We start from the raw sequence: 27,881 nt of genomic DNA on the forward strand, positions 1-27,881 counted from the left end.
TAATTTTTGTATTAATGATTATTGAATATATAATCAATTATTTTTAATACAAAATTAAATTAGCTACTTTAATAGTTTTTTATTTATTAACTTTTACTTTTGCCACTGGGGCTTCCATTTTCATTAGTGGGGGCGTAGGTGTCTGGTCACGACACTTGCACACCTCACTTATGGCAGCCATGGGCATAAGAGACTGCAGACGCTTCTCCTGCATCTTAGCTGTGACCTGGGCATGCCCCCCTGGGCTGTCCATGTCACAGCTGTGGGAGGAAATCAGGCCATTTTGTTGTAGCCCGCAGCGTATGCTGTGGGCTTTGTTTTCCCCTGTCATGGCACACAGTGCTCAGTACGTGCGATGACAGGAGTTGCCGGTGAGAAGATGCCAGCAAGCGGTGATCGCAGCCTGTAATTAGTATTACAGTACAGGCTGCAATCACTGCTCACTGCCGACCTGTTCAGAGCACAGTAGGGAGAGGAGGGAAGGCAAGTACAACTTTTTTTTTCCTATGCATTGCATAGATAGAGGGCCATGTATGCCAGGCTAGCTGGGGGGACATGTATGCCAGGCTGGCAGACGGGGGTGAAGGCCATGTATGCCAGGCTGGCTGAGGAGGGAGGCCATGTATGCCAGGTTGGCTGAGGAGGGAGGCCATGTATGCCAGGTTGGCTGGGGAGAAGGTAGGCCATGTATCTCAGGCTGGCTGGGAAGGAGCCATGTATGTAGGACTGGCTGAGGGGGAAGCCATGTACAGTGGGGCAAAAAAGTATTTAGTCAGTCAGCAATAGTGCAAGTTCCACCACTTAAAAAGATGAGAGGCGTCTGTAATTTACATCATAGGTAGACCTCAACTATGGGAGACAAACTGAGAAAAAAAAATCCAGAAAATCACATTGTCTGTTTTTTAACATTTTATTTGCATATTATGGTGGAAAATAAGTATTTGGTCAGAAACAAACAATCAAGATTTCTGGCTCTCACAGACCTGTAACTTCTTCTTTAAGAGTCTCCTCTTTCCTCCACTCATTACCTGTAGTAATGGCACCTGTTTAAACTTGTTATCAGTATAAAAAGACACCTGTGCACACCCTCAAACAGTCTGACTCCAAACTCCACTATGGTGAAGACCAAAGAGCTGTCAAAGGACACCAGAAACAAAATTGTAGCCCTGCACCAGGCTGGGAAGACTGAATCTGCAATAGCCAACCAGCTTGGAGTGAAGAAATCAACAGTGGGAGCAATAATTAGAAAATGGAAGACATACAAGACCACTGATAATCTCCCTCGATCTGGGGCTCCACGCAAAATCCCACCCCGTGGGGTCAGAATGATCACAAGAACGGTGAGCAAAAATCCCAGAACCACGCAGGGGGACCTATTGAATGAACTGCAGAGAGCTGGGACCAATGTAACAAGGCCTACAATAAGTAACACACTACGCCACCATGGACTCAGATCCTGCAGTGCCAGACGTGTCCCACTGCTTAAGCCAGTACATGTCCGGGCCCGTCTGAAGTTTGCTAGAGAGCATTTGGATGATCCAGAGGAGTTTTGGGAGAATGTCCTATGGTCTGATGAAACCAAACTGGAACTGTTTGGTAGAAACACAACTTGTCGTGTTTGGAGGAAAAAGAATACTGAGTTGCATCCATCAAACACCATACCTAATGTAAAGCATGGTGGTGGAAACATCATGCTTTGGGGCTGTTTCTCTGCAAAGGGGCCAGGACGACTGATCCGGTTACATGAAAGTATGAATGGGGCCATGTATCGTGAGATTTTGAGTGCAAACCTCCTTCCATCAGCAAGGGCATTGAAGATGAAACGTGGCTGGGTCTTTCAACATGACAATGATCCAAAGCACACCGCCAGGGCAATGAAGGAGTGGCTTCATAAGAAGCATTTCAAGGTCCTGGAGTGGCCTAGCCAGTCTCCAGATCTCAACCCTATAGAAAACCTTTGGAGGGAGTTGAAAGTCCGTGTTGCCAAGCGAAAAGCCAAAAACATCACTGCTCTAGAGGAGATCTGCATGGAGGAATGGGCCAACATACCAACAACAGTGTGTGGCAACCTTGTGAAGACTTACAGAAAACGTTTGACCTCTGTCATTGCCAACAAAGGATATATTACAAAGTATGGAGATGAAATTTTGTTTCTGACCAAATACTTATTTTCCACCATAATATGCAAATAAAATGTTAAAAAAACAGACAATGTGATTTTCTGGATTTTTTTTTCTCAGTTTGTCTCCCATAGTTGAGGTCTACCTATGATGTAAATTACAGACGCCTCTCATCTTTTTAAGTGGTGGAACTTGCACTATTGCTGACTGACTAAATACTTTTTTGCCCCACTGTATGTAGGACTGGCTGAGGGGGAAGCCATGTAGCCCAGGCTGGCTGGGAGGGGCATGTATGCCAGGCTAGAGGGGTCATTAAACTTTATTTTCTTTATAGATTTTCCTCTGTTTGTGAGCGTGCATGTGTATTTTCCTGTGTGAGCGTGCATGTATATTTTCCTGTGTGTGAGCATGCATGTATGTGAGCGTGCATGTGTGTTTTCCTGTGTGAGCATGCATGTGTATTTTCCTGTGTGTGAGCCTGCATGTGTGTGAGCGTATATGTATTTTCCTGTGTATGAGCGTGCATGTGTGTGAGCATGCGTGTGTGAGCGCGCATGTGTATTTTCCGGTGTGTGAGCATGCATGTGTATTTTCCTGTGTGTGAGCGGGTATGTGTGTGAGGTTATGTGTATTTTCCCGTGTGTGAGCGTTCATGTGTATGAGCGTGCGTGTTTGTGAGAGTGCATGTGTGCATGTGTGTGAGTGTACGTGAGCATGCATGTGTGAGGATGCATGTGTATTTTCATGTGTGTGAGCATGCATGTGTATTTTCATGTGTGTGAGCGTGCATGTGTATTTTCGTGTGTGAGCGTGCATGTGTATTTTCCTGTGTGAGTGTGCATGTGAACATGCATTTGTGTGGACGTGCATGTGTTTTCCTTAGTGAGCGTGCATGTGAGTGTTCATGTTTTTTTCATGTGTGTGAACGTGCATGTGTGTCAGCGTATGTGTATTTTCTTGTGTGTGAGCATGCGTGTGTGTGAGCATGCATGTGTGTGAGCATGCGTGTGTGTGAGCATGCGTGTGTGTGAGCATGCGTGTGTGAGCATGCGTGTGTGAGCGTGCATGTGTGAGAGTGCATGTGTATTTTCATGTGTGTGAGCATGCAGGTGTGTGTATTTTCCGGTGTGTGAGCGTGCATGTGTATTTTCCTATATGAACATGCATGTGTGCGGGCGTGAATGTATGTCAGCGTGTGCGTGTGAGCGTACTTGTGTATGGGGTAGCACGGTGGCTCAGTGGTTAGAACTGTAGCCTTGCAGCACTGTAGTCCTGGGTTCAAATCACACCTAGGACAACATCTGCAAAGAGTTTGTATGTTCTCTCCGTGTTTGCGTGGGTTTCCTCTGGGTTCTAAGGTTTCCTCCCACACTCCAAAGACATACGGATAGGGTATTTAGATTGTGAGCCCCATCGGGTACAGTAATGATAATGTGTGCAAACTGTAAAGCGCTGCAGAATATGTTGGCGCTGTGTAAATAAAAAGATTATTATTATTTTCCTGTGTGTGAGCATGCATGTGTATTTTCTTGTGTGTGAGCATACATATGTATTTTTGTGTGTGTAAGGCTACGTTCACATTAGCGTTGCGTTGGGCGCAGCCGCGGCGACGCATGCGTCATGTGCCCCTTTATTTAACATGGGGGCGCATGGACATGCGTTGTCTTGCATTTTGTGATGCATGCGGCATTTTTGGCGCAAGCGTCAGGGCGCAGAGGACGCAGCAAGTTGCATTTTTTTGCGTCCAAAAACAAGCCAAAAATGGACGCATGCGTCACAAAACAATGCGTTTTTGCATGCGTGTTGCGTTGCGTCGCCGACGCAACACACAACAACGCAAATGTGAACGTAGCCTAAGCGCGCATGTGCATTTTCTTGTGTGAGCGTTCATGTGTGAACGAGATTGTGAGCGTGCATATTTTCCTGTGTGTGGGTGTGCATGCCTCCATGTGTGTGAGCATATATGTGTATTTTCCTGTGTGTGAGCATGAGTGTGTGAGCGTGCATGTGTATTTTCCTATGTGTGAGCGTGCATGTGTATTTTCCTGTGTGTGAGCATGCATGTGTATTTTCCTGTGAGTGTGCATGTGTATTTTCATGTGTGTGAGTGTGCATGTGTGTGAGGGTGCATGTGTGTGGGTGTGCATGTGTATTTCCCTGTGTGAACATGCATGTGTATTTTCCGGTGTGTGAGCATGCATGTGTATTTTCCTGTGTGTGGGCGTGCATGCATGCGTGTAAGTGCGCATGTGTGTGAGCATGCATGTGTGAGCGTGTGTGTGTGAGCAAGCGTGCGTGAGTCTGCATGTGTATTTTCCTGTGTGTAAGCACGTGTGTGTGTGAGCGTGCATGTGTATTTTCCTGTGTGTGAGCGTGCATGTGTATGAGTGTGTGTGTGTATTTTCCTGTGTGTGAGAATGCATGTGTATTTTCCTGTGTGAGCACGTGTGTGTGAGCATGCATGTGTATTTTTCTGTGTTTGAGCGTACATGTGTATGAGCGTGCATGTGTATTTTCGTGTGTGTGAACGTGCATGTGTATTTTCGTGTGTGTGAACGTGCATGTGTATTTTCGTGTGTGTGAACGTGCATGTGTATTTTCCTGTGTGTGAGCACGTGTGTGTGTGTGTGTAAGCATGCATGTGTATTTTCCTGTGTGTGAGCACGGGTGTGTGTGTGTGTGTGTGTGTGTGTGTGAGTGTGTGTGAGTGAGTGTGTGAGCGTGCATATGTATTTTCCGGTGTTTGAGCGTACATGTATATGAGCGTGCCTGTGTATTTTCCTGTGTGTGAGCGTGCATGTGTATCTTCCTGTGTGTGAGCACGTGTGTGTGTGAGCGTGCATGTGTATTTTCCTGTGTGTGAGCATGCATGTGTGCGAGCATGCGCATTTTCCTATGTGTGAGCGTGCATGTATATTCCCCCAGTTTATGATACAGAGAGCAGCACCAACTTACAAAATCGTTGCTGCCTGCCTTCCTCGGTGACTGTCTACTTGTCAGTATAACTTTGCAGTCACAAACAAAATGGCTCCGCACTGTTTTCGTAAATCTCATCCGCTCTTCTCCCTTAGGCTTCTTTCACAATCTGCACAGGATCTGTCAAAATGTTAAAATGACGGATCCCGTGCAGATTGTAAAAAACGGCTGCACTGGGCCCGTTTTTCTGACAGACCTGTCGAGACTATGTGCACCTGTTCCGCTGCGAAAACGCATACACAACAAAACCCAGGTTAAAAATAATTAAAAAAAAAATAAAAAAATCGCAATATTCTTACTTTCCGGCGTCCCGCGCAGCGTTACCGATGCTCGCAATGCTTCCAGCAGCTCCCGTTCCGAGTAATGCCTTGCGTGCAATGACCTCTGATGACGTAGTGGTCTCGCGAGACTGAGACGTCATCGGGTCATTTTGCAATGCATTACTGGGAACGGGAGCTGCCAGCAGCATGGCGAGCTTCGTTAACGCTGCGCGGGACGCCGGAAGGTGAGATTATTGCTATTTTTTTTATTTTTAATTTTTAACATTACAGTATATCTTGTTACTATTGATGCTGCATAGGCAGCATCAATAGTAAAAAAGAACGAGTGAGCGAGAGAGAATTTCCCTGACTGGAAATTCTTACAGGCATGCTCAGTTTCAAAAGATGGTATCCGTTGCTGGATTCCTGCTTTTGACAGTCAGTGACGGATCCTGCTCCCATAGGCTTCCATTATAGCCAACGACGGGCAGTGCAGGATCCGTCACTGAGCGCTGTTCCGACGTGCAGTAAAAACGTTCCTCTAAACGTTTTTTCTGCCCAACGGACAGCGATTTTCCGACGGATCCAGTGTACGACGGACGAAACAGAAGGCCATCCGTCGCTAATACAAGTCTATGGGGAAAAAAAACAGGATCCAGCAGAAAAATTTGCTGCATCCTGTTTTTTCCAAAATCAACGGATTTCAACGGGAGCTAAAAGCCGGAAGCATGAAAGAGGCCTTAGCAAACACCCAGAAGGGGAGGAGAGGAGTGACATCACACACGTAGCAGATTCAGCCAATATTTACTGCAGTGCAGTAATGTAAGCTTGTTGTACACTAGCTTTTTGTGTCAAATTTCAGTAGCTGCTCCCCCTAGTGTTTAAAAGTTGAAACACCAAACCTTTTTAAATTATTTTTTGTATTTTTCTAAACTATAAACAAATGATATTTTTTAAGAAAATTTAAACATTAATTCTTTACATTTTTTCAATTGCTGAATACATTTTTTTTTTTAGGGAACCTTCACTTTAATATACATCACTGAAGGTCCCAATGTTTTTTGCATACAACATTTTTAGGCAACATTCCTCTATTGAACAATTTATTGAATGCATACAATAAGGACACTGGCATCATTGCTAAAGTTAGCTTGTTCCATCATAATTTCCAAGTTACCTCTGCTGTCTTGGAGTTGTCACCGACATCTGTAATTTTTACAGGTGTAGATCGCTGAGACACAGCTCCTTCATCCTCTTTATCTGTTCCGGAGTCATCATCAGAACTGCTAGACACGGCCTCCTCACTTGGTGGTGGAGGTGCACTAGCTGCAGTTTTCCGCTGTAATACCGCTTCTTCCCGGTTTGCGTTGCTACTGCAAAATAAGAAGCAAATGGAACGGAATTGTCTGGTGCTCATTTGTCAAAATTTAAAGGGAACCTGTCACCTGAATTTGGCGGGACTGGTTTTGGGTCATATGGGCAGAGTTTTCGGGTGTTTGATTCACCCTTTCCTTACCCGCTTAGTGCATGCTGGCTACAATATTGGATTGAATTTCATTCTCTGTCCTCCATAGTACACGCCTGCACAAGGCAAGATTGCTTTGTGCAGGCATGTACTACGGAGGACAGAGAATGAACTTCAATCCAATATTGCAGCCAGCATGCAGCCAGCAGGTAAGGAAAGGGTGAATCAAACACCCGAAAACTCCGCCCATATGACCCAAAACCAGTCCCGCCTAATTCAGGTGACAGAGTCCCTTTAAATGCAATATATCGTTTACTAAAAAGTTATGTATTTATTTAGTATGGGTGCGAGTAAATTTTACAAATAAGATTTTAGGGAATTATTGATGGCATAACTCCATAATGTATAATCGTGGCCAAACATTTCGACACTCAAACATTTTATTTTTCACATTGTTTGCTGCTTCAGTGTTTTTAGACTTTTTAATCACGTTTCTATGGTTACTGAAGTACAATTACAAGCATCTTATAAAATTATAAAACTTTTATTGATGCATACATCAAATTTATGAAAGCCTCAGTATTTACAGTGTTGATCCTTATTTTTCAAAACTTCTGCCATTTGCTTCCGGGCAAAATCCTGACAGATAACAGCCCATTCTTGCTGGAGTTTATCACAGTTTATCTCTTCTAGTTTGTCCATCCGCTTTTTGAGGATTGATCACAGATTTTCAATGTCATCTATACTGGCATGTACAGTGGGGAAAATAAGTATTTGATACACTGCCAATTTTGTAAGTTTTCCAACCTACATAGAATGGAGAGATCTGTAATTTTTATCGTAGGTACACTTAAACTGTGAGAGACAGAATCTTAAAAAAATCACATTGTATGATTTTTACATAATTTGAATTTTATTGCATGAAATATGTATTTGATACAATATAAAAACAGAACTTAATATTTGCTACAGAATTGTTTGCAATTACAGAGGTCAGAAGTTTCCTGTAGTTCTTGACAAGTTTGCACACACTGCAGAAGAGAGTTTGGCCCACCCCACGATACAGATCTCCTCCAGATTTTGGGGCTGCCGTTGGGCAACATTGAGTTTCAGCTCCCTTCAAAGATTTTCTATTGGGTTCAGGTCTGGAGACTGGCTAGGCCACTACAGGACCTTGAAATGCTTCTTACATAGCCACTCCATAGTTGCCCTCTGGCTGTGTGTTTTGGGTCACTGTCATGCTGGAAGACCCAGCAACGGCCCATCATCAATGCTCTTACAGAGTGAAGGAAGTTGGCCAAAATTTTTCGATACACGATCTCATCCATCCTCCCTTTAATACAGTGCTATTGTCCTGTCCACTTTGCATAAAAGCAACCCAAATCTATGATGTTTCCACACCATGCTTCATGTTGGGACAGTGTTCTTGGGGTTGTACTCATCCTTCTTATTCCTCCAAACACAACGAGTGGAGTTGATGCCAAAAATTTCTAACCAAATGACCTCCCATGTCTCCTGTGGATCATCCAGATTGTTATTGGTGAACTTCAAACAGACCTGGACATGAGCTGGCGTGAGCAGGGGGACATTGTATGCCCTGCAGGATTTTAATCCATAACGGCGGCGTAGTGTGTTACTGAAAGTTAAGTTTGAGACTGTGGTCCCAGGTCTCTTGAGGTCATTGATCAGGTCCTCCTGTGTAGTTCTGGATTGATTCCTGATCACTTTACCTTTCTGACGTCAAAGCGAGCGCCGTGGGAAAATTTCCCACAGCGCTTGCACTGATGTCAGAAAAGTGAAGTGAGTTCATTGGCTGTGAGCTCGCAGGACATGTCTAACGGCACCGTGAGCAGGAGAACTTTCTCACAGTCGCAGTGCCCTCAAACAGGGAATAATAGTTCACAGAGAGACACTGAGCACACGGTGCTCAGTGCCTTGCTGGATGACAGGCTGTATGGTCGCATCATGCAACCTGCCATCTAGATGTAGCAGAGCTGGACCTGTCGTGGGACAAATAGATTAGCAGCATCTCTGCGGAAAGGTGAGGAATATAGTTGCTTGTTTCTGTTTTAACTCTTCTGCAGATGACGAGGGCATCAGGGGAATGGGCGAGGTTGTAAGTATGGTTTAATTAAGATATATTAAAGGAGTCTATGTCATTCTTACAATTAAAGGACTTTTTTCTGGGTGTCTGTGTTTTCATACAATGTAATTATTGGGTTTGTAAAGGGGCAGTCTTATTGACGCCTCTCCATTACTAACTTCAGGGCTTGATGTCACCAGACAATACTAAGGTGACATCAATCCCCCAGCTATCACCCCACTTGCCAATTCTACAGGGCAAGTGCGAAGAGCGACGATAAGTGCCAGAATTGGTGCATCTTAGAGATGGGCCTTTTCTGAAGCTCCTGAGAGCTGATGTTTTTAGCCTGGGGGGGCCAGTATCCATGACACCTTCCTAGGCTATTAAAGTCAGCCGGCAGCTGCATAGCCTTTGCTGGTTACTAATTATAGGGGGACCCCATGTCATTTTCTGGGGGGTCTCCCATTTCATTAGCCAGTAAAGGCTAATTTTAAAGCTGTGAGCTGATATTAATAGCCTGGGTAGCTCCATGGGTATTACCCCCTTCCCAGGCTATAAAAACCTTGGCCCCCAGCCTTCGGCTTTCCCTCTGCTGGTTACAAAAAATGCATGGGAGCCCACGCCATTTTTTTCAGAAAAAAAATATTTTATTAATTAAATACATGTACAGTAAGCTGCACATGTGTGGGTTGTAGAGTCCTTCTCATGCTACCACGAGTGTGAAAGCACAACCAACATTCAAAAGTGACCAAAACATCAGCCAGAAAGCATTGATACTAAGATGTGGTCTATGTTTCCCACCTGCAGAACCACTCCTTTATTGAGTGTGTATTGATAATTGCCAATAATTTCCATCTGTTGTCTATTCCATTTGCACAACAGCATGTTGAATTGATTGTCAAACAGTACTGCTTCCTAAGTGGACAGTTTGATTTCACAGAAGATTGATTTACTTGGAGTTAAATTCTGTTTAAGGGTTCCCTTTATTTTTGGAGCAGTGTATATACATACCTACATATAGGGTTTGTCATTTATATGGATACACCTAATTAAAATGGGAATGGTTGGTGATATTTAACTTCCTGTTTGTGGCATTTTAGTATAGTGTGTTCAAAGTGCTGCTCATGTAGGAATGCTCAGACCTGACACCCAAGATGGTGCACCACCACAATATGGGTGTCAGATCTGAGCATTCCTACATGAACAGTTTCCTGCAAAGTGGATTGGTCATTGTGGGCCAGTTGAATGGCCACCAAGGTCTCCCGATCTGACCCCCTTAGACTTTTATCTTTGGGGTCATCTGAAGGCAATTGTCTATGCTGTGAAGACACGAGATGTGCAGCATCTGAAACAATGGATACTGGAAGCCTGTGCTAGCATTTCCTCTGCGGTGTTGCTATCAGTGTGTGAAGAGTGGGAGAAGATGGTTGCACTGACTATCAAACAAAATGGGAAGCATTTTGAGCACACTTTATAAGTGGTCATAAACTTGTAAATAACTCATGATTAAATAAAGTTACGTTAAAACCAAGCACACCATTGTTTTTTTGTGTGAAATTCTCAATAAGTTTGATGTGTCCCATGTCCCTCTTACCATTGAAAAAAATAAAGTTGGATCCAAAATGGCCAACTTCAAAATGGCTGCCATGGTCACACCCATCTTGAAAAGTTTTCCCCCTCCTATATACTAATATGCCACAAACAGGAAGTTGATATTGCCAACCACTCCCATTTTATTTAGGTGTATCAATATAAATGGCCCACCCTGTATGTATGTATGTGTATATATATATATATATATATATATATATATATATATATATATATATATATATATATATACACACACATATATATACACTGCTCAGAGAAATAAAGGGAACACTTAAACAACAGAATATAACTTGTTATAATCTGGTGATTAGGGAGCGACATGCGTCTAGCTCTGAGCAGGTGGCAACTATACTGACCGCAGTCCCTAAGCTCAACACAACACTAGAAGTAGCCGTGGAATGCTCCTAACTCGGCCTAGGCATCTCGTCATAGCCTAAGAGCTAATTACCCCTAAAGATAGAAGCAGGAAAACTATCTTGCCTCAGAGAAAATCCCCAAAGGATAGATTAGCCCCCCACAAATAATGACTGTGAGAGGAGAAGGAAATGACATACGTAGTATGAAACAAGATTTAGCACAGGAGGCCACTTCTACCTAAATAGAAATAGTACAGAACATAACGCTGGGCGGTCAGTAAAAAAAAAACTAGAAAAAGTCCACCGCAGAGAAATGCAAAAATCTCCACACCTGACTAAAGGTGTGGAGGGCAAACTCTGCTGCCCAGAGCTTCCAGCTTAGCTGAATAGATCCATACTGAAAAGCTGGACAAATGAACAAAACAAAGAAAGTGCTGAACAACAAGTCCACAACAAGAGAACCGCAAAAGGACAAGCAAGGACTTAGCTTAGATGAACTGGTCAGAGTGTCAAGAAAGTCCAAAGAGCAATGACTCCAGGCAGGAACAATTGACAACTGGCATTGAATGAGGGATAAGGCCAGACTAATATAGCCGAGCCAGAAAGACGATCAGTGAAAACAGCTGCTGAAGCTAAATCCAAGAAGCAGCCAAACCACTCAAAACCACAGGAGGGAGCCAAAGAGCAGAACTCACAAAAATGCTACTTACAACCACCGGAGGGAGCCCAAGAGCGGAATTCACAACAATAACTCCAAGTTAATCAAACTTCTGTGAAATCAAACTGTCCACTTAGGAAGCAACACTGTTTGACAGTCAATTTCACATGCTGTTGTGCAAATGGAATATAGACAACAGATGGAAATTATTTGCAATTATCAGGACACGCTCAATAAAGGAGTGTTTCTGCAGGTGGGGACCACAAACCACATCTCAGTACCAATGCTTTCTGGCTGATGTTTTGGTCACTTTTGAATGTTGGTTGTGCTTTCACACTCGTGGTAGCATGAGACGGAATCTACAACTCACACAAGTGGCTCAGGTAGTGCAGCTCATCCAAGATGGCACATCAATGCGAGCTGTGGCAAGAAGGCTTGCTGTGTCTGTCAGCGTAGTGTCCAGAGGCTGGAGATGCTACCTGGAAACATACCAGTACACCAGGAGAAGTGGAGGGGGCCATATGTTATGATCTGGTGGCCTAGGAGCAGCATGAGAAGGACTCTGGAGAAGGTGGTCCCTGTACTGACCGCAAACCCTGAACCTAGCAGCGCAACTAGAAGTAGCCGTGGGGGGTACCTAACACTCCCTAGACCCCTCGGCACAGCCTAAGATCTAACTACCCCTAAAGACAGAAACAGGAAACCTATCTTGCCTCAGAGAAAATTCCCAAAGGATAGATAGCCCCCCACAAATATTGACTGAGAGAGGAGAGGGAAATAACATACGCAGATATGAAATCAGATTTTAGCATAGGAGGCCATACTAGCTAAAAAGAAAGAATAGAACAGAGTACTATGCGGTCAGTATAAAAACACTAGAAAATATCCACCGCAGAAAATACGGATCACCACATCTGACTAAAGACATGGGGGTTATATCTGCATCTCCAGAGAAATAGCTAGGCTGCAAAAAATCCTTCACAGACTAAGCTGGACAAGACAAAAACATGAAAATGCACAGAACTATAAGGTCCACAGCAGGTGGACAGCAAAAACAAAGCCAGGACTTATCTTTGTAGAAAAGCACAGCAAACTGGAGAGACCAGCAGGGAAGTGAATCCTTCAAGAACAATGGACAACTGGCACTGACTAAAGGATCCTGCAAAGCTATATACCCCAGTCAGTTTTGCAATTAGTAGATACACCTGTCCACTCCTGCAGTCCAGGCACAACTGCATTACCCTCTACAACCACCGGAGGGAGCCCAAAAGCTGAATTCACAACAGCCATAGGAGAGCAACAACCCAGCAGCAGGAACGCTACCTCAGCCTTTGTGCAAGGAGGAGCACTGCCAGAGCCCTGCAAAATGACCTCCAGAAGGCCACAAATGTGCATGTGTCTGCACAAACGGTTAGAAACCGACTCCATGAGGATGGTCTGAGTGACAGACGTCCACAGATGGGGGTTGTGCTCACAGCCCAACACCTTTCAGGATGCTTGGCCAAAGAACACCAGGCTTGGCAAATTCACCACTGGTGCTCTGTGATCTTGACAGATGAAAACAGGTTCACACTGAACACATGTGACAGATGTGACAGTCTGCAGACGCCATGGAGAACGATCTGCTGCCTGCAACATCCTTCAGCATGACCGCTTTGACAGTGGGTCAGTAATGGTGTAGGGTGGCATTTCTTTGGAGGGCAGCACAGCCCTCCATGTGCTCACCAGAATTAGACTGACTGCCATTAGGTACCGAGATGAGATCCTCAGACCCCTTGTGAGACCATATGCTGGTGCGGTTGGCCTTGGGTTCCTCCTAATGCAGGACAATGCCAGACCTCATGTGGCTGGAGTGTGTCAGCAGTTCCAGCAAGATGAAGGCATTGAAGCTATGGACTGTCCCGCCCGTTCCCCAGACCTGAATCCGATTGAACACATCTGGGTCATCATGTCTCGCACCATCCACCAACATCATGTTGCACCACAGACTGTCCAGGAGTTGGCGGATGCTTTACTCCAGGCCTGGGAAGAGATCCCTTAAGAGACCATCCTCCGCCTCATCAGGGGCATGCCCAGGCGTTGTAGGGAGGTCATACAGGCACGTGGAGGCCACACACACTACTGGGCATCATTTCCTTGTCTTGAGGCATTTCTTCTGAAGTTGGATCAGCCTTTAAATACTTCTCCCCTAAAACTGATGGAAACATTGAATGGAAGTGCTTGTCTCTTATTAATCTAGTTTAGCATATATTCCCTGATTTATCAAAGTGTTTTTGCCAGAATTCTGGTGTAAAAATTTTTTGAAATGTCCCATTTAAAAAAAACAAAAAAACTCGAAGTTGCACAATTTTATTTTTAGTTTTTAACCCCTTTACCCCCAAGGGTGGTTTGCACGTTAATGACCGGGCCAATTTTTACAATTCTGACCACTGTCCCTTTATGAGGTTATAACTCTGGAACGCTTCAATGGATCCTGGTGATTCTGACATTGTTTTCTCGTGACATATTGTACTTCATGACAATGGTAAAAATTATTTGATAGTACCTGCGTTTATTTGTGAAAAAAACGGAAATTTGGCGAAAATTATGAAAATTTCGCAATTTTCCAACTTTGAATTTTTATGCAATTAAATCACAGAGATATGTCACACAAAATACTTAATAAATAACATTTCCCACATGTCTACTTTACATCAGCACAATTTTGGAAACAAAATTTTTTTTTGTTAGGGAGTTATAAGGGTTAAAAGTTGACCAGCAATTTCTCATTTCTACAACACCATTTTATTTTAGGGACCACATCTCATTTGAAGTAATTTTGAGGGGTCTATATGATAGAAAATACCCAAGTGTGACACCATTCTAAAAACTACACCCCTCAAGGTGCTCAAAACCATATTCAAGAAGTTTATTAACCCTTCTGGTGCTTCACAGGAATTTTTTGAATGTTTAAATAAAAATGAACATTTAACTTTTTTTCACAAAAAATTTAATTCAGCTCCAATTTGTTTTATTTTACCAAGGGTAACAGGAGAAAATGGACCCCAAACATTGTTGTACAATTTGTCCTGAGTATGCCAATACCCCACATGTGGGGGTAAACCACTGTTTGGGCGCATGGCAGAGCTCGGAAACGAAGGAGTGCCATTTGACTTTCAATGCAAAATTGACTGGAATTGAGATGGGACGCCATGTTTCGTTTGGAGAGCCCCTGATGTGGCTAAACATTGAAACCCCCCACAAGTGACACCATTTTGGAAAGTAGACCCCCTAAGGAACTTATCTAGAGGTGTGGTGAGCACTTTGACCCAACAAGTGCTTCACAGAAGTTTATAATGTAGAACCGTAAAAATAAAAAATCATATTTTTTCACAAAAATTATCTTTTCGCCCCCAATTTTTTATTTTCCCAAGGGTAAGAGAAGAAATTGGACCCCAAAAGTTGTTGTACAATTTGTCCTGAGTACGCTGATAGCCCATATGTGGGGGTAAACCACTGTTTGGGCGGATGGGAGAGCTCGGAAGGGAAGGAGCGCCGTTTGACTTTTCAATGCAAAATTGACAGGAATTGAGATGGGACCTCATGTTGCGTTTGAAGAGCCACTGATGTGCCTAAACATTGAAACCCCCCACAAGTGACACCATTTTGGAAAGTAGACCCCCTAAGGAACTTATCTAGAGGTGTGGTGAGCACTTTGACCCACCAAGTGCTTCACAGAAGTTTATAATGTAGAACCGTAAAAATAAAAAATCATATTTTTTCACAAAAATTATCTTTTTGCCCCCAATTTTTTATTTTCCCAAGGGTAAGAGAAGAAATTGGACCCCAAAAGTTGTTGTACAATTTGTCCTGAGTACGCTGATACCCCATATGTGGGGGTAAACCACTGTTTGGGTGGATGGGAGAGCTCGGAAGGGAAGGAGCGCCGTTTGACTTTTCAAAGCAAAATTGACAGGAATTGAGATGGGACGCCATGTTGCGTTTGAAGAGCCACTGATGTGCCTAAACATTGAAACCCCCCACAAATGACACCATTTTGGAAAGTAGACCCCCTAAGGAACTTATCTAGAGGTGTGGTGAGCACTTTGACCCACCAAGTGCTTCACAGAAGTTTATAATGCAGAGCCGTAAAAATAAAACAAAATTTTTTTCCCACAAAAATTATTTTTTTAGCCCCCAGTTTTGTATTTTCCTGAGGGTAACAGGAGAAATTGGACCCCAAAATTTGTTGCCCAATTTGTCCTGAGTGCGATGATACACCATATGTGGGGGGAACCACTGTTTGGGCACATGGGAGGGCTCAGAAGGGAAGGAGTGCCATTTGAATGCAGACTTAGATGGAATGGTCTGCAGGTGTCACATTGCGTTTGCAGAGCCCCTAATGTACCTAAACAGTAGAAACCCCCCACAAGTGACACCATTTTGGAAAGTAGACCCCCTTAGGAACTTATCTAGATGTGTGCTGAGCGCTTTGACCCACCAAGGGCTTCACAGAAGTTTATAATGGAGAGCCGTAAAAATAAAACAAAAATTTTTTCCCACAAAAATTATTTTTTAGCCCCCAGTTTTGTATTTTCCCGAGGGTAACAGGAGAAATTCGACCCCACAATTTGTTGTCCAATTTGTCCTGAGTGCGCTGATACCCCATATGTGGGGGGGAACCACTGTTTGGGCGCATGGGAGGGCTCGGAAGGGAAGGAGCTCCATTTGGAATGAGGACTTAGATGGAATGGTCTGCAGGTGTCACATTGCATTTGCAGAGCCCCTAATGTACCTAAACAGTAGAAACCTCCCACAAGTGACACCATTTTGGAAACTAGACCCCCTAAGGAACTCATCTAGATGTGTTGTGATAGCTTTGAACCCCCAAGTGTTTCACTACAGTTTGTAACGCAGAGCCGTGAAAATTAAAAAAAAAAATCTTTCCCCCCAAAATTATTTTTTAGCCCCCAGTTTTGTATTTTCCCGAGGGTAAGAGGAGAAATTCGACCCCAAAAGTTGTTGTCCAATTTGTCCTGAGTACGCTGATACCCCGTATGTTGGGGGAAACCACCGTTTGAGCGCATGGCAGAGCTCGGAAGGGAAGGAGCGCCATTTGGAATGCAGACTTAGATGGAATGGTCTGCAGACGTCACATTGCATTTGCAGAACCCCTAATGTACCTAAACAGTAGAAACCCCCCACAAGTGACCCCATATTGGAAACTAGACCCCCCAGGGAACTAATCTAGATGTGTTGTGAGAACTTTGAACCCCCAAGTGTTTCACTACAGTTTATAACGCAGAGCCGTGAAAATAAAAAATCTTTTTTTTTCCCACAAAAAATATGTTTTAGCCCCGAGTTTTGTATTTTCCCAAGGGTAACAGGAGAAATTGGACCCCAAAAGTTGTTGTCCTATTTGTCCTGAGTACGCTGATACCCCATATGTTGGGGTAAACCCCTGTTTGGGCACACGGGAGAGCTCGGAAGGGAAGAAGCACTGTTTTACTTTTTCAACGCAGAATTGGCTGGAATTGAGATCGGACGCCATGTCGCGTTTGGAGAGCCCCTGATGTGCCTAAACAGTGGAAACCCCCCAATTATAACTGAAACCCTAATCCAAACACATCCCTAACCCTAATCCCAACAGTAACCCTAACCACACCTCTAACCCTGACACACCCCTAACCCTAATCCCAACCCTATTCCCAACCGTAAATGTAATCTAAACCCTAACTGTAACTTTAGCCCCAACCCAAACTGTAGCCCTAGCCCTAACCCTAGCCCTAGCCCTAACCCTAGCCCTAACCCTAGCCCTAACCCTAGCCCTAACCCTAGCCCTAACCCTAACCCTAGCCCTAGCCCTAACCCTAGCCCTAACCCTAGCCCTAACCCTAACCCTAGCCCTAACTCTAACCCTAGCCCTAATGGGAAAATGGAAATAAATACATTTTTTAAATTTTTCCCTAACTAAGGGGGTGATGAAGGGGGGTTTGATTTACTTTTATAGCGGGTTTTTTAGCGGATTTTTATGATTGGCAGCCGTCACACACTGAAAGACGCTTTTTATTGCAAAAAATATTTTTTGCGTTACCACATTTTGAGAGCTATAATTTTTCTATATTTTGGTCCACAGAGTCATGTGAGGTCTTGTTTTTTGCGGGACGAGTTGATGTTTTTATTGGTAACATTTTCGGGCACGTGACATTTTTTAATCGCTTTTTATTCCGATTTTTGTGAGGCAGAATGACCAAAAACCAGCTATTCATGAATTTCTTTTGGGGGAGGCGTTTATACCGTTCCGCGTTTGGTAAAATTGATGAAGCAGTTTTATTCTTCGGGTCAGTACGATTACAGCGATACCTCATTTATATCATTTTTTTATGTTTTGGCGCTTTTATACGATAAAAACTATTTTATAGAAAAAATAATTATTTTTGCATCACTTTATTCTCAGGACTATAACTTTTTTATTTTTTTGCTGATGATGCTGTATGGCGGCTCGTTTTTTGCGGGACAAGATGACGCTTTCAGCGGTACCATGGTTAGTTATATCTGTCTTTTTGATCGCGTGTTATTCCACTTTTTGTTCGGCGGTATGATAATAAAGCGTTGTTTTTTGCCTCGTTTTTTTTTTTTTTTTCTTACGGTGTTTACTGAAGGGGTTAACTAGTGGGCCAGTTTTATAGGTCGGGCCGTTACGGACGCGGCGATACTAAATATGTGTACTTTTATTGTTTTTTTTTTTTATTTAGATAAAGAAATGTATTTATGGGAATAATATTTTTTTTTTTTTTTCATTATTTTGGAATATTTTTTTTTATTTTTTTTACACATTTGAAATTTTTTTTTTTAACTTTTTTACTTTGTCCCAGGGGGGGACATCACAGATCAGTGATCTGACAGTTTGCACAGCACTCTGTCAGATCACTGAATCTGATAGGAGTGCAGGCTGCTTCACAGTGCCTGCTCTGAGCAGGCTCTGTGAAGCCACCTCCCTCCCTGCAGGACCCGGATCCGCGGCCATCTTGGATCCGGGGCTGGAGGGAGCAGGGAGGGAGGTGAGACCCTCGCAGCAACGCGATCACATCGCGTTGCTGCGGGGGGCTCAGGGAAGCCCGCAGGGAGCCCCCTCCCTGCGCGGTGCTTCCCTGTACCGCCGGCACATCGCGATCATCTTTGATCGCGGTGTGCCGGGGGTTAATGTGCCGGGGGCGGTCCGTGACCGCTCCTGGCACATAGTGCCGGATGTCAGCTGCGATAAACAGCTGACACCCGGCCGCGATCGGCGGCGCTCCCCCCGTGAGCGCTGCCGATCGCATATGACGTACTATTGCGTCCTTGGGAAGTAAAGCCCACCCCACATGGACGCAATAGTACGTCTAATGGCAGAAAGGGGTTAACTTTTAGCAGTTTTAACCAATTTTTATGAGACTGGGCACACCTGGGTCAGCAAAACCAACTAATTCATGATAATATATGCCACTAAATTGTAAAAAATTATACTAGAGAATAAATACTTATATATAATATAAATATAAATAATTACACTGTACAGTCCCTAAGTAGCAGACAAGATGGGAGTTGGAAGCCACCCCCCCAAAAAATTCCATAATTATGGCATATACACTGCAGCATCTATTCTTTGAGATCCAAGTAGTAACAATGGCAATTTGCTGGACTACAGAGTAGAGGACAAGATGGGAGTTGGAAGCCATCCCAGAAAAAAATCCCCAAAGTCTGTATAATGGCATACATACTGCAGCGTCTATTCTTTGGCATGAATATACTGTTACAATTATCACTTGGAATAAAAGATCCTTGAACCACAATCGGTTTGGAGAAAATGAGAGGAGTCTAAGAACTTTCCCTATTACCTGACGACCAGAATTTTTCAATCGGATTCTCATGTCAGTTGAACCTAAAGCAATCAATGACTGGCAGCTGCATGCTGCCAAGACTGTCCAGAGAAGAGACAGTGGCAAAGTCAGGGGAAAAAGCCAAGGATTGTCATCAGGTTGTAACAAGAAAACAAAACAGATCAAAACGAAACGAGACAAAACAGATTTAGGGGTCAAGATCAAGACCGAGAGTGTACTACAAGTAGCTGCCCACTACACAAACTGGCGTAGGCAGAATACATAGAAGATCGGGTCAGATACAGAGACAACATCGGGGAAAACCAAAAGCAAACTAACTCAGGAGGATGCCACAATCTATACAGTCTGATATATTCGTGTTCAGTGAGGTCTTTCGTTTTAAAGCAACCACATGCAGACGGCAGGATTGTTGCTATGGAGACTGAATGCGGGTGAGTACAAGGAGCAGGGGAAGAGGAAAGAAAAGACACGTGAGATGATGCACACGTGTACTGCAAATATAAAAATAAGCACATAGCACACAATTCAGTTAAGTGTCTGGCTATCTACCACATAACAAGAGAAATGCAGCAGTTGATTGTTTGCCGATGAGAGGTTTAACATTTATTCAGAGGTTCTTTAACTTTCATAGGAATTGCTAATAAATGTCGTATCCAATCCAAGAACAACAGGCATATGTTATTACACATGCTATTATACCTGGATTTTCACTGCCTCTCACTTCCTACACAAGAAAACATTGGCCTTGCTTATACAGTCATGGTCCAAAGTGTTGGCAGCCTTGAAATTGTTCCAGATAATGAAGTATTTCTCTGAGACATTAATGTAATTACACACTTTTTTATACAGATGTTTATTTAATTTGTGTGTTTTGTAACAACATAAAACAGAGGGAAAAAGCAAATTGGACAAAATTTTACATAAAATCACCAAAATGGATCAGACAAAATTGTTGGCACCTTTCCAAAATTGTGGATAAACAACATTGTTTCAAGCATGTGATGCTCGTTCAAACACCTGTGGCAAGTAACAGGTGTGGGCAAAATGTAAATCACACCTGAAACCAGAAAAAAAGGGTAAAAGTTGTCTCAATCTTTGCATTGTGTGTCTGTGTGTGCCTCAGTACAGACGGAGAACAAAAATAGAAGAGAATTGTCTGAGAACACCAACATTGTTGAACAATATCAACAATCTCAAGGTTACAAGTCCATCTCCAGAGATATTGGTGTTCCTTTATCCACTGTTCACAACATAATCAAATAATTTACTATCCATGGCACTGTAGCTAATCTTTCTAGATGTGGATGTAAGAGAAAAAATGATGAAAAGCTGCCATGGAAGATAGTCCGAATGGTGGATAAGTAGCCCTAATCAAGTTCCAAAGAAACTGAAGATGTTCTGCAGACTCAGAGTGCATCAGTGTCAGCGTAAACCATCTGTCTACATTTGATTGAAATTAAACGCCATGTCAGGAAACCCAGGAGGACCCCACTGCTGACACAGAGACATAAAAAAGCAAGACTGCAGTTTGTCAAAACGCATGCAAGTAACCTAAAATCCTTCTGAGAAGGCGTCTTGTGGACAGATGAGACCAAAATAGAGCTGTTTTGGTAAAGCACATAATTTTGCTGTTTATCAAAAATGGAATGAGGCCTACTAAGAAAAGAACACAGTCAAATATAGTGGAGGTTCAAAGATGTTTTGGGGTTGATTTGCTGCCTCTGGCAGTGGATGCCTTGACTGTGTGCAAGGCATCATGAAATCTGAAGATTACCAAAGGAATTTGGGTCGCAATGTAGGCCCAGTGTCAAAAACCTGGGTTTGCGTCCTAAGTCATGTGTCTTCCAGCACGACAATGATCCCAAACATACTTCAAGAAGCATGCAGAAATTTATAGAAACAAAGCGCTGGAGGTCTGAAGTGGTCAGCAATGAATCTGGATCTAAATCCCACTGCATACCTGTGGAGAGATCTTAAAATTGAATTGCTATTGGAAAAAGGTACCCTCCAAATATTTGAGACCTGGAGCCGTTTGCAAAATAAGAATGGTCCACAATTCCAGTTGAGAGGAGTAAGAAGCTTGTTGATGGTCATAGGAAGCAATTGATTGATTGCAGTTATTTATTCCAAAGAGTTTGCAACTAAATATTAAGTTGAGGGTGCCAACAATTTTTTCCGGCCCATTTTTGGGGGGATTTTGTGTGAAATAATGTCCAATTTTCTTTTTTTCTCTGTTTTTTTTGTGTTTTTCCAATACACACAAAGGAAATAAACTTGTGTATGTCAAAAGATGTGTAATTGCAATAATGTTCTGGGAGAAATATGGTACCCCAGTTTCTGGAACAATTTGAAGGGTGCCAACACTTTCAGCCGTGGCTATATTTATAAATTTGGGTTTTAGTAGGAGAAAGAATATTATAAATTAAATGCACACAGAATAAATGTTTTATGATATGACTGAGGGATTTGAGGACAAATTAAGGAAAAAAGTAGAAAAATGGATATTTTAAAACACAATACTTTAACCCCTTCCTGACATGTGCCGAACTAGTACTGCTCTGCAGGAATTAAGTTCCCGCAAACAGCAGTACTAGTACAGCGCACCGATCGTGCGGCCTCATGCTCAGCGGCGCAGCGATCGGGTGTGGGTGTCAGCTGTGACAGCTGACACCCCGCAGCAACGCCCATGATCGGTGCCAGGACCGATCGCAGGCATTTAACCCCTCTGATGCTGCTGTCAGTAATGACAGGTGCATAGAGGAGCATCCCCCGCCCTGCACACTTTCATCAGAACAACGCGATGAAATCACGTTGTCTTGATGGTCTCTATGGAGACCCCAGGCCCCAAGATGGCGGCGGGGTCCTTCCGGGTCCTGCAGATAAGGTGGCTTCCCAGTGCCTGCAGACAGCAGATCAGCGATCTGACACAATACAGTGATGTGCCATCGTGGGAAAATGTAAAAAAAAAAATTTTTTAAATCCCCAAAGAAAAAATAAAAATATTTTTCCAATAAATATATTTATGTATATATAAAAAAAACCAATAAAAGTACACATATTTAGTATCGCTATATCTGTAATGGCCCGCTCTATAAAACTGTCCCACTAGTTAATCCCTTCAGTCAAAACCTTTAACAAAAAAAACTAGGCAAAAAACAATGCTTCACCATCATAACGCTGAACAAAAAATGCAATAAAACGCAATCAAAAAGACGGATGTAAATAAAAATGGTACCGATGAAAACATCATCTTGTCTTGCAAAAAAGAAGCTGCCATACAGCTCCATCAGCAGAAAAATAAAAAAAATTATAGTTCTCAGAATAAAGCTATGCACAAATAATTATTTTTTCTATAAAATAGTGTTTATTTTGTAAAAGCGCAAAAACATAAAAAAAAATATAAATGAGGTATCGCTGCAATCGTACTAACCTGAAGAATAACGCTGCCTTATCAATGTTACTACATGCAGGATGGTATAAAAAAACAAAAACAAAAAGCAATTCTTAAATGATTCAGGTACTGCCAGAGCATCTCCAGGATACAGGTGCCACTGATGCAGCTTTAGGATACAGGTGCCACCGATGTGGCTTCAGTGCAGGTTCATCCTGAGCACATATGACAGACCTGACAGAGTCTGGAGACGCCGTGGAAAACGTTCTGCTTCCTGCAACATCCTCCAACATGACTGGTTTGGCAGTAGGTCAGTAATGGTGTGAGGAGAAGTGATGAGCGAGAACCGCATTATTCGTAATCGCTATACTCGTAACAAGTACTTTGTAAAAATTGCGTATTTGTTCCGAATAGCGAGTACAATGCAAGTCAAAGGGAAATGCGAGTAATTTTCTGCTGGACCCTACAAAGGGGTCTGGGGGCCTGAGGAAAAGGCTAAAATGGATGGGAAAGTGATGAAACAGAATGGGAAGAGCCTGGAGAATATGCCTGCATGCATTTCTGACTCACATATGGTTTCTAGGAATAAGTTTGTCGCAGTATTATGCCACTTTTACAGATACACAAGAACAAATGCCAAACTTAGATTTCTATTGAATATGTATCCCCTATCTCCGTCACAATGAGGGACAACCTGTCACAAGGGACTCCAATGACAAATATTAGTTTGGTAGGACCACTCTACATTCAAGATTTGTCCACTGCACAATGTGCATAGGGTTTGTAAAAATTAGTCCTATGGGTTGAGTCATGGTTGACGCAGGAAGCCACCATCCCAAGGGACTCCAATCACAAATAGTTATTAGGCTGGAGTAGGAATACTGTCCTGGTTTGTCCACTGCACAATGTGCATAGGGTTTGTGAAAATTAGCCCTATGGTCTGAGTCATGGTTGACGAAGTAAGGAAACGGGTTTTTATGAGAAGGGGTTGACGTTAACAGCAGTAGCATGAATCAGCATTTTAAGTGCATTTAGGTTGGCTTGCTGTCTTCTGGAGAGATTTGCAAACTGTGGAGATATCCAGTCCTTGTTAATCATAGTTAGTCTGCATTTTCCATGGAGAGGAAAGTGCGCCTATCAGTGATGATTGACCAAGCTGAACTTAAAACACGCTCAGACATTACACTTGTAGCCGGGCAGGCCAGTACCTCCAAGGCGTATAAGGAGATGTCAGGCCAAGTGTTCAGCTTGGACACCCAATAATTAAAGGGAACTGAAGCATCAGAAAGGATGCATGTATGGTCACTTAGGTAACCCTTGACCATGTTCTGCAACTTCTCCCTCCTTTGAATTGTTACAGGCACAGATCGTTCTTGCTGCTGTGCTGGTTTATTGAAAATCGCCCAATTTGTACACATTTTCCCACCTCTGTTGGATCTGATGTTCGTGTCTCTCCCCCATTATCCCTTGGTGTTGAAAACAGCTGCTACCTCTGCCACCAGCATTGTCTGAGAGTGATGTTTTCAGCAACTGATCTACAGGGTGGGCCATTTATATGGATACATCTAAATAAAATGGGAATGGTTGGTGATACTTATGACCATGTGATATTTCGTTTTTTCTGTTTTAATTTGCAAAAATGTCTACATTTCTGGTGGGGGGGGGTTCAGTCAAGATGGGGTGTAGAGAGTGCATTAATGTGAAAAAAATGACCTTTTTTGAATTTACCAAATGGCTGCAATGAAACAAAGAGTGAAAAATGTAAAGGGGTCTGAATACTTTCAGCTGCTGTGTGGAATTGTTTTTCTGAAAGTCCTTCAGGGAAAAACATTGTAGTCTGTAGCATCTGCCATACCAAGTTGAGCAGAGGCCAGGTCAAAGGCAACCTGAGCACCACCAGAATGCAAAATCACAAGGCAGCCAAGCACCCCAGTAGGTGGGCGGAACACCATGGTACCAAATCTGTTTATGTGGGTCAAACCACTGCCATGTCGCCTGGGCTATCTCCTTCAGAAAGTGCTATTCAGGAAGGAGGCGATCATACCTCCTGCCCACAAGCTGTGGTTGCTCACACACAAAAAACACCAAGAAACTGTTCATGAAGGAATGCTCAGACACTCATATTTAAGTCAAATGCTATCCATTTCCTTGTGAGCCTCCTTGAGATGGTTCTACTCCTTCATTGGAGTTCAGCTGTGTTTTATTAAACTGATAGGACTTGATTTGGAAAGGCACACACCTGTCTATATAAGACTTCACAGCTCACAGTGCATGTCAGACCAAATGAGAATCATGAGGCCAAAGGAACTGGCCTAGGAGCTCAGAGACAGAATTGTGGCAAGGCACAGATCTGGCCAAGGTTACAAAAGAATTTCTGCAATACCCAAGGTTTCTAAGTGCACAGTGGCCTCCATAATCCTTAAGTAGGACCACCAGAAGTCTTCCTAGACCTGGCCATCCAGCCAAACTGAGCAATCGTGGGAAAAGAGCCTTGGTAAGGGAGGTTATGAAGAACCCCAAGATCACTGTGGCTGAGCTACTGAGATGCAGTAGAGAGATGTGAGAAAGTTCCAAAAAGTCAACTATCACTGCAGTCCTCCACCAGTCGGGCCTTTATGGCAGAGTGGCCCAACGACCTGGTCGTTGCAGTATGACACTCTACCACTAAGGGGAGTGATGGTACGTCTGATGGCACTGAAGGAATTCTCCAGACCAGGTATCACCAGCACACATTACACTTCACACTCCGGCCACTAGGGGGAGCAAAAGGCTTTATTTATTGGGCCCCTCCTCACACTGGTAAAACTAGGGGTTGGATAGAAAGTTAGTCAGAAGCTGACTGGGTTGGATTCAGGCAACATCCTGTGGCAGGGGGTGTTGCAGGGAGAAGGCACAGGGGGGTCCCTGTCAGGCGTGGGAACCTGGCAGGTGCCTAGCGAACAGAATGTTACGGAACCGCGCCTGCACTACCTTGCGGCGGTATCCTAAGAAAGAGACAAGAAGCGAAGCATATTGTGGAACACTGTAAACGAGATCAAGCAAAAAGGAGTACCAGTAGGAGTTGTGCCGTGAGACCGAGGCAACATCCTACTGAGGCGCGTAGCCAGTGGCCGGAACACCGCGGGAGTAACTGACTTTAGGCCTTACTTCAAACTCCGCAGGACAGTTAATTATAGGTTGGCTGTCTACCTTAAATTTCCTAAGAAGACATAGGGGGCAACAGTGGGAGAGGGGCGTCTCTAGGGTCCCGGAAGACCTCCAGGCCTTCCCGTCATACGGGTGCGTCCTAGCCAAAACATACTGGGGGATGAGAAACTAGCAACATCTGGAACTAAAGAGAGAGAGAGCTGTAGAGAACGAATGAACGAGAACAGCAGTTGTGAGGACTATTCCGAATGCTCAGCAGGGTAGGACTACAACACACAGGCGCTAGTGGTGGGCAACGATTTCCATCTGCGAGGGAAACTCTGGAAGTGCCCATCAGGCCGGCCTGTCTCTGATAGCCCTGTTAAACGTGCTCTGGATTGAGGATCCTGAAGTCTTCAGTAAAGAGGTAAAGAGACTGCAACCTTGTGTCCTCGTTATTGACTGCACCTCACACCATCACCATCCACCTTACTGGGAAGCCCTGAGGACATACTTCACCTGTGGGAAGGTATACCATCTATCTGCCATTCCATCACCCCAGCGGACCCCACAGCAGCGTCGGTCACCCTGACCGAACACCACAGGTGGCGTCACGAACCCCCGACAGACTGCATCACCTTTATTGGACGCCCCTTAGCAGGGTCGCGGACCGGGTCTAGCCACCGTGACAGCCTCAGAACCGAACCAGAGAGGCCCGTACCGAGAACGCGTGGCCCTGTGTCTGGGGGCGATCCACAAGACATATGAAAGCCCGCATAGAGTATGCTAAAAAAAAAACACAGGAAGGACGCCTAGACTATGAGAAATAAGATTCTCTGGTCTGATAAGACAAAGATAGAACTTTTTGGTGATTATTCTAAGCGGTATATGTGGAAAAAATCAGGCACTGCTCATCACCTGCCCAATACAATACCAACAATGAAACATGGTGGTGGAAGCATCATGCTATGGGGGTCTTTTCCAGCGGCAGGGACAGAACAAAGGAGTGGCTTCAGAACAACTCTGTGACCATTCTTGACTGGCCCAGCCAGAGCCCTGACCTAAACCCAACTGAGCCTCTCTGGATAGACCTGAAAATGGCTGTCCACCAACGTTCACCATCCAACCTGATGGAACAGGAGAGGATCTACAAGGAAGAATGGCAGAGGATCCCCAAATCCAGGTGTGGAAAACTTGTTGCGTCATTCCCAAGAAGACTCATGGCTGTACTAGGTCAAAGGGGTGCTTCTACTCAATACTGAGCAAAGGGTCTGAATACTTATTACCATGTGATATTAAAATATTTCTTTTCTAATACATTTGCCAAAATTAATACATTTCTGTTTTTTTCAGTCAAGATGGGGTACAGAGTGTACATTAGTGAGAAAAAAAATGAACTTTTGAATTTACCAAATGGCTGCAATGAAACAAGGAGTGAAAATTTTAAAGGGGTCAGAATACTTTCCGTACCCACGGTAGTAATAAGTCAACCGGTAAATCTAATTCTAAAGAAAATAAAGCAAACTCAAGTATTGATCTTTATTTTTCACTTGTTTTTGACCAACCATGTTGACATACAGTTGAATAGTGCAACTGGTATTCAAATAATACGCTTAGAGGAGCTAAATTAACAGACTTTAATATGTCAGGTCATATTGACCCGAACAGTACAAGCGTATAGTCAATATGAATAGAACAGCAGGTTTAAACCACTCGAGTGTTGCTTTAGCAATATATTTTGGGTCATTGTCTTGTTGGAAAGTGAACATCCGTCCAAGTCTCAAATGACTGACAAACAAGTTTTGCTCAAGAATATCCCTGTATTTCACACAAAACATTTTCCCCTGCACTCAGACCATTTTCCCTGTCCCTGCTGCTGTAAAACATCCCCACATCAGCTGCTGCCACCACGATATTTCAATGTGTGGATGGTGCTCTTGGGGTGATGAGTTGTGTGGGTTTGGCGCCAAACA

The 27,881-nt window shown here is 43.6% G+C and overlaps 1 protein-coding gene across 1 annotated transcript in view; it reads right to left on the minus strand.

Moving 5' to 3' along the window:
• FIG4 (FIG4 phosphoinositide 5-phosphatase) overlaps positions 1 to 27,881 on the minus strand; it is a 683,868-nt gene that overhangs the window by 217,691 nt on the left and 438,296 nt on the right. The window contains exon 21 of the mRNA XM_069726226.1: positions 6,534 to 6,729. Coding sequence (XP_069582327.1) covers positions 6,534 to 6,729 — 196 coding nt within the window. The remainder of the gene's footprint in view (positions 1 to 6,533; positions 6,730 to 27,881) is intronic.

Source organism: Ranitomeya imitator, chromosome 5 (assembly GCF_032444005.1).
Source record: "Ranitomeya imitator isolate aRanImi1 chromosome 5, aRanImi1.pri, whole genome shotgun sequence".
NCBI lineage: Eukaryota > Metazoa > Chordata > Amphibia > Anura > Dendrobatidae > Ranitomeya > Ranitomeya imitator.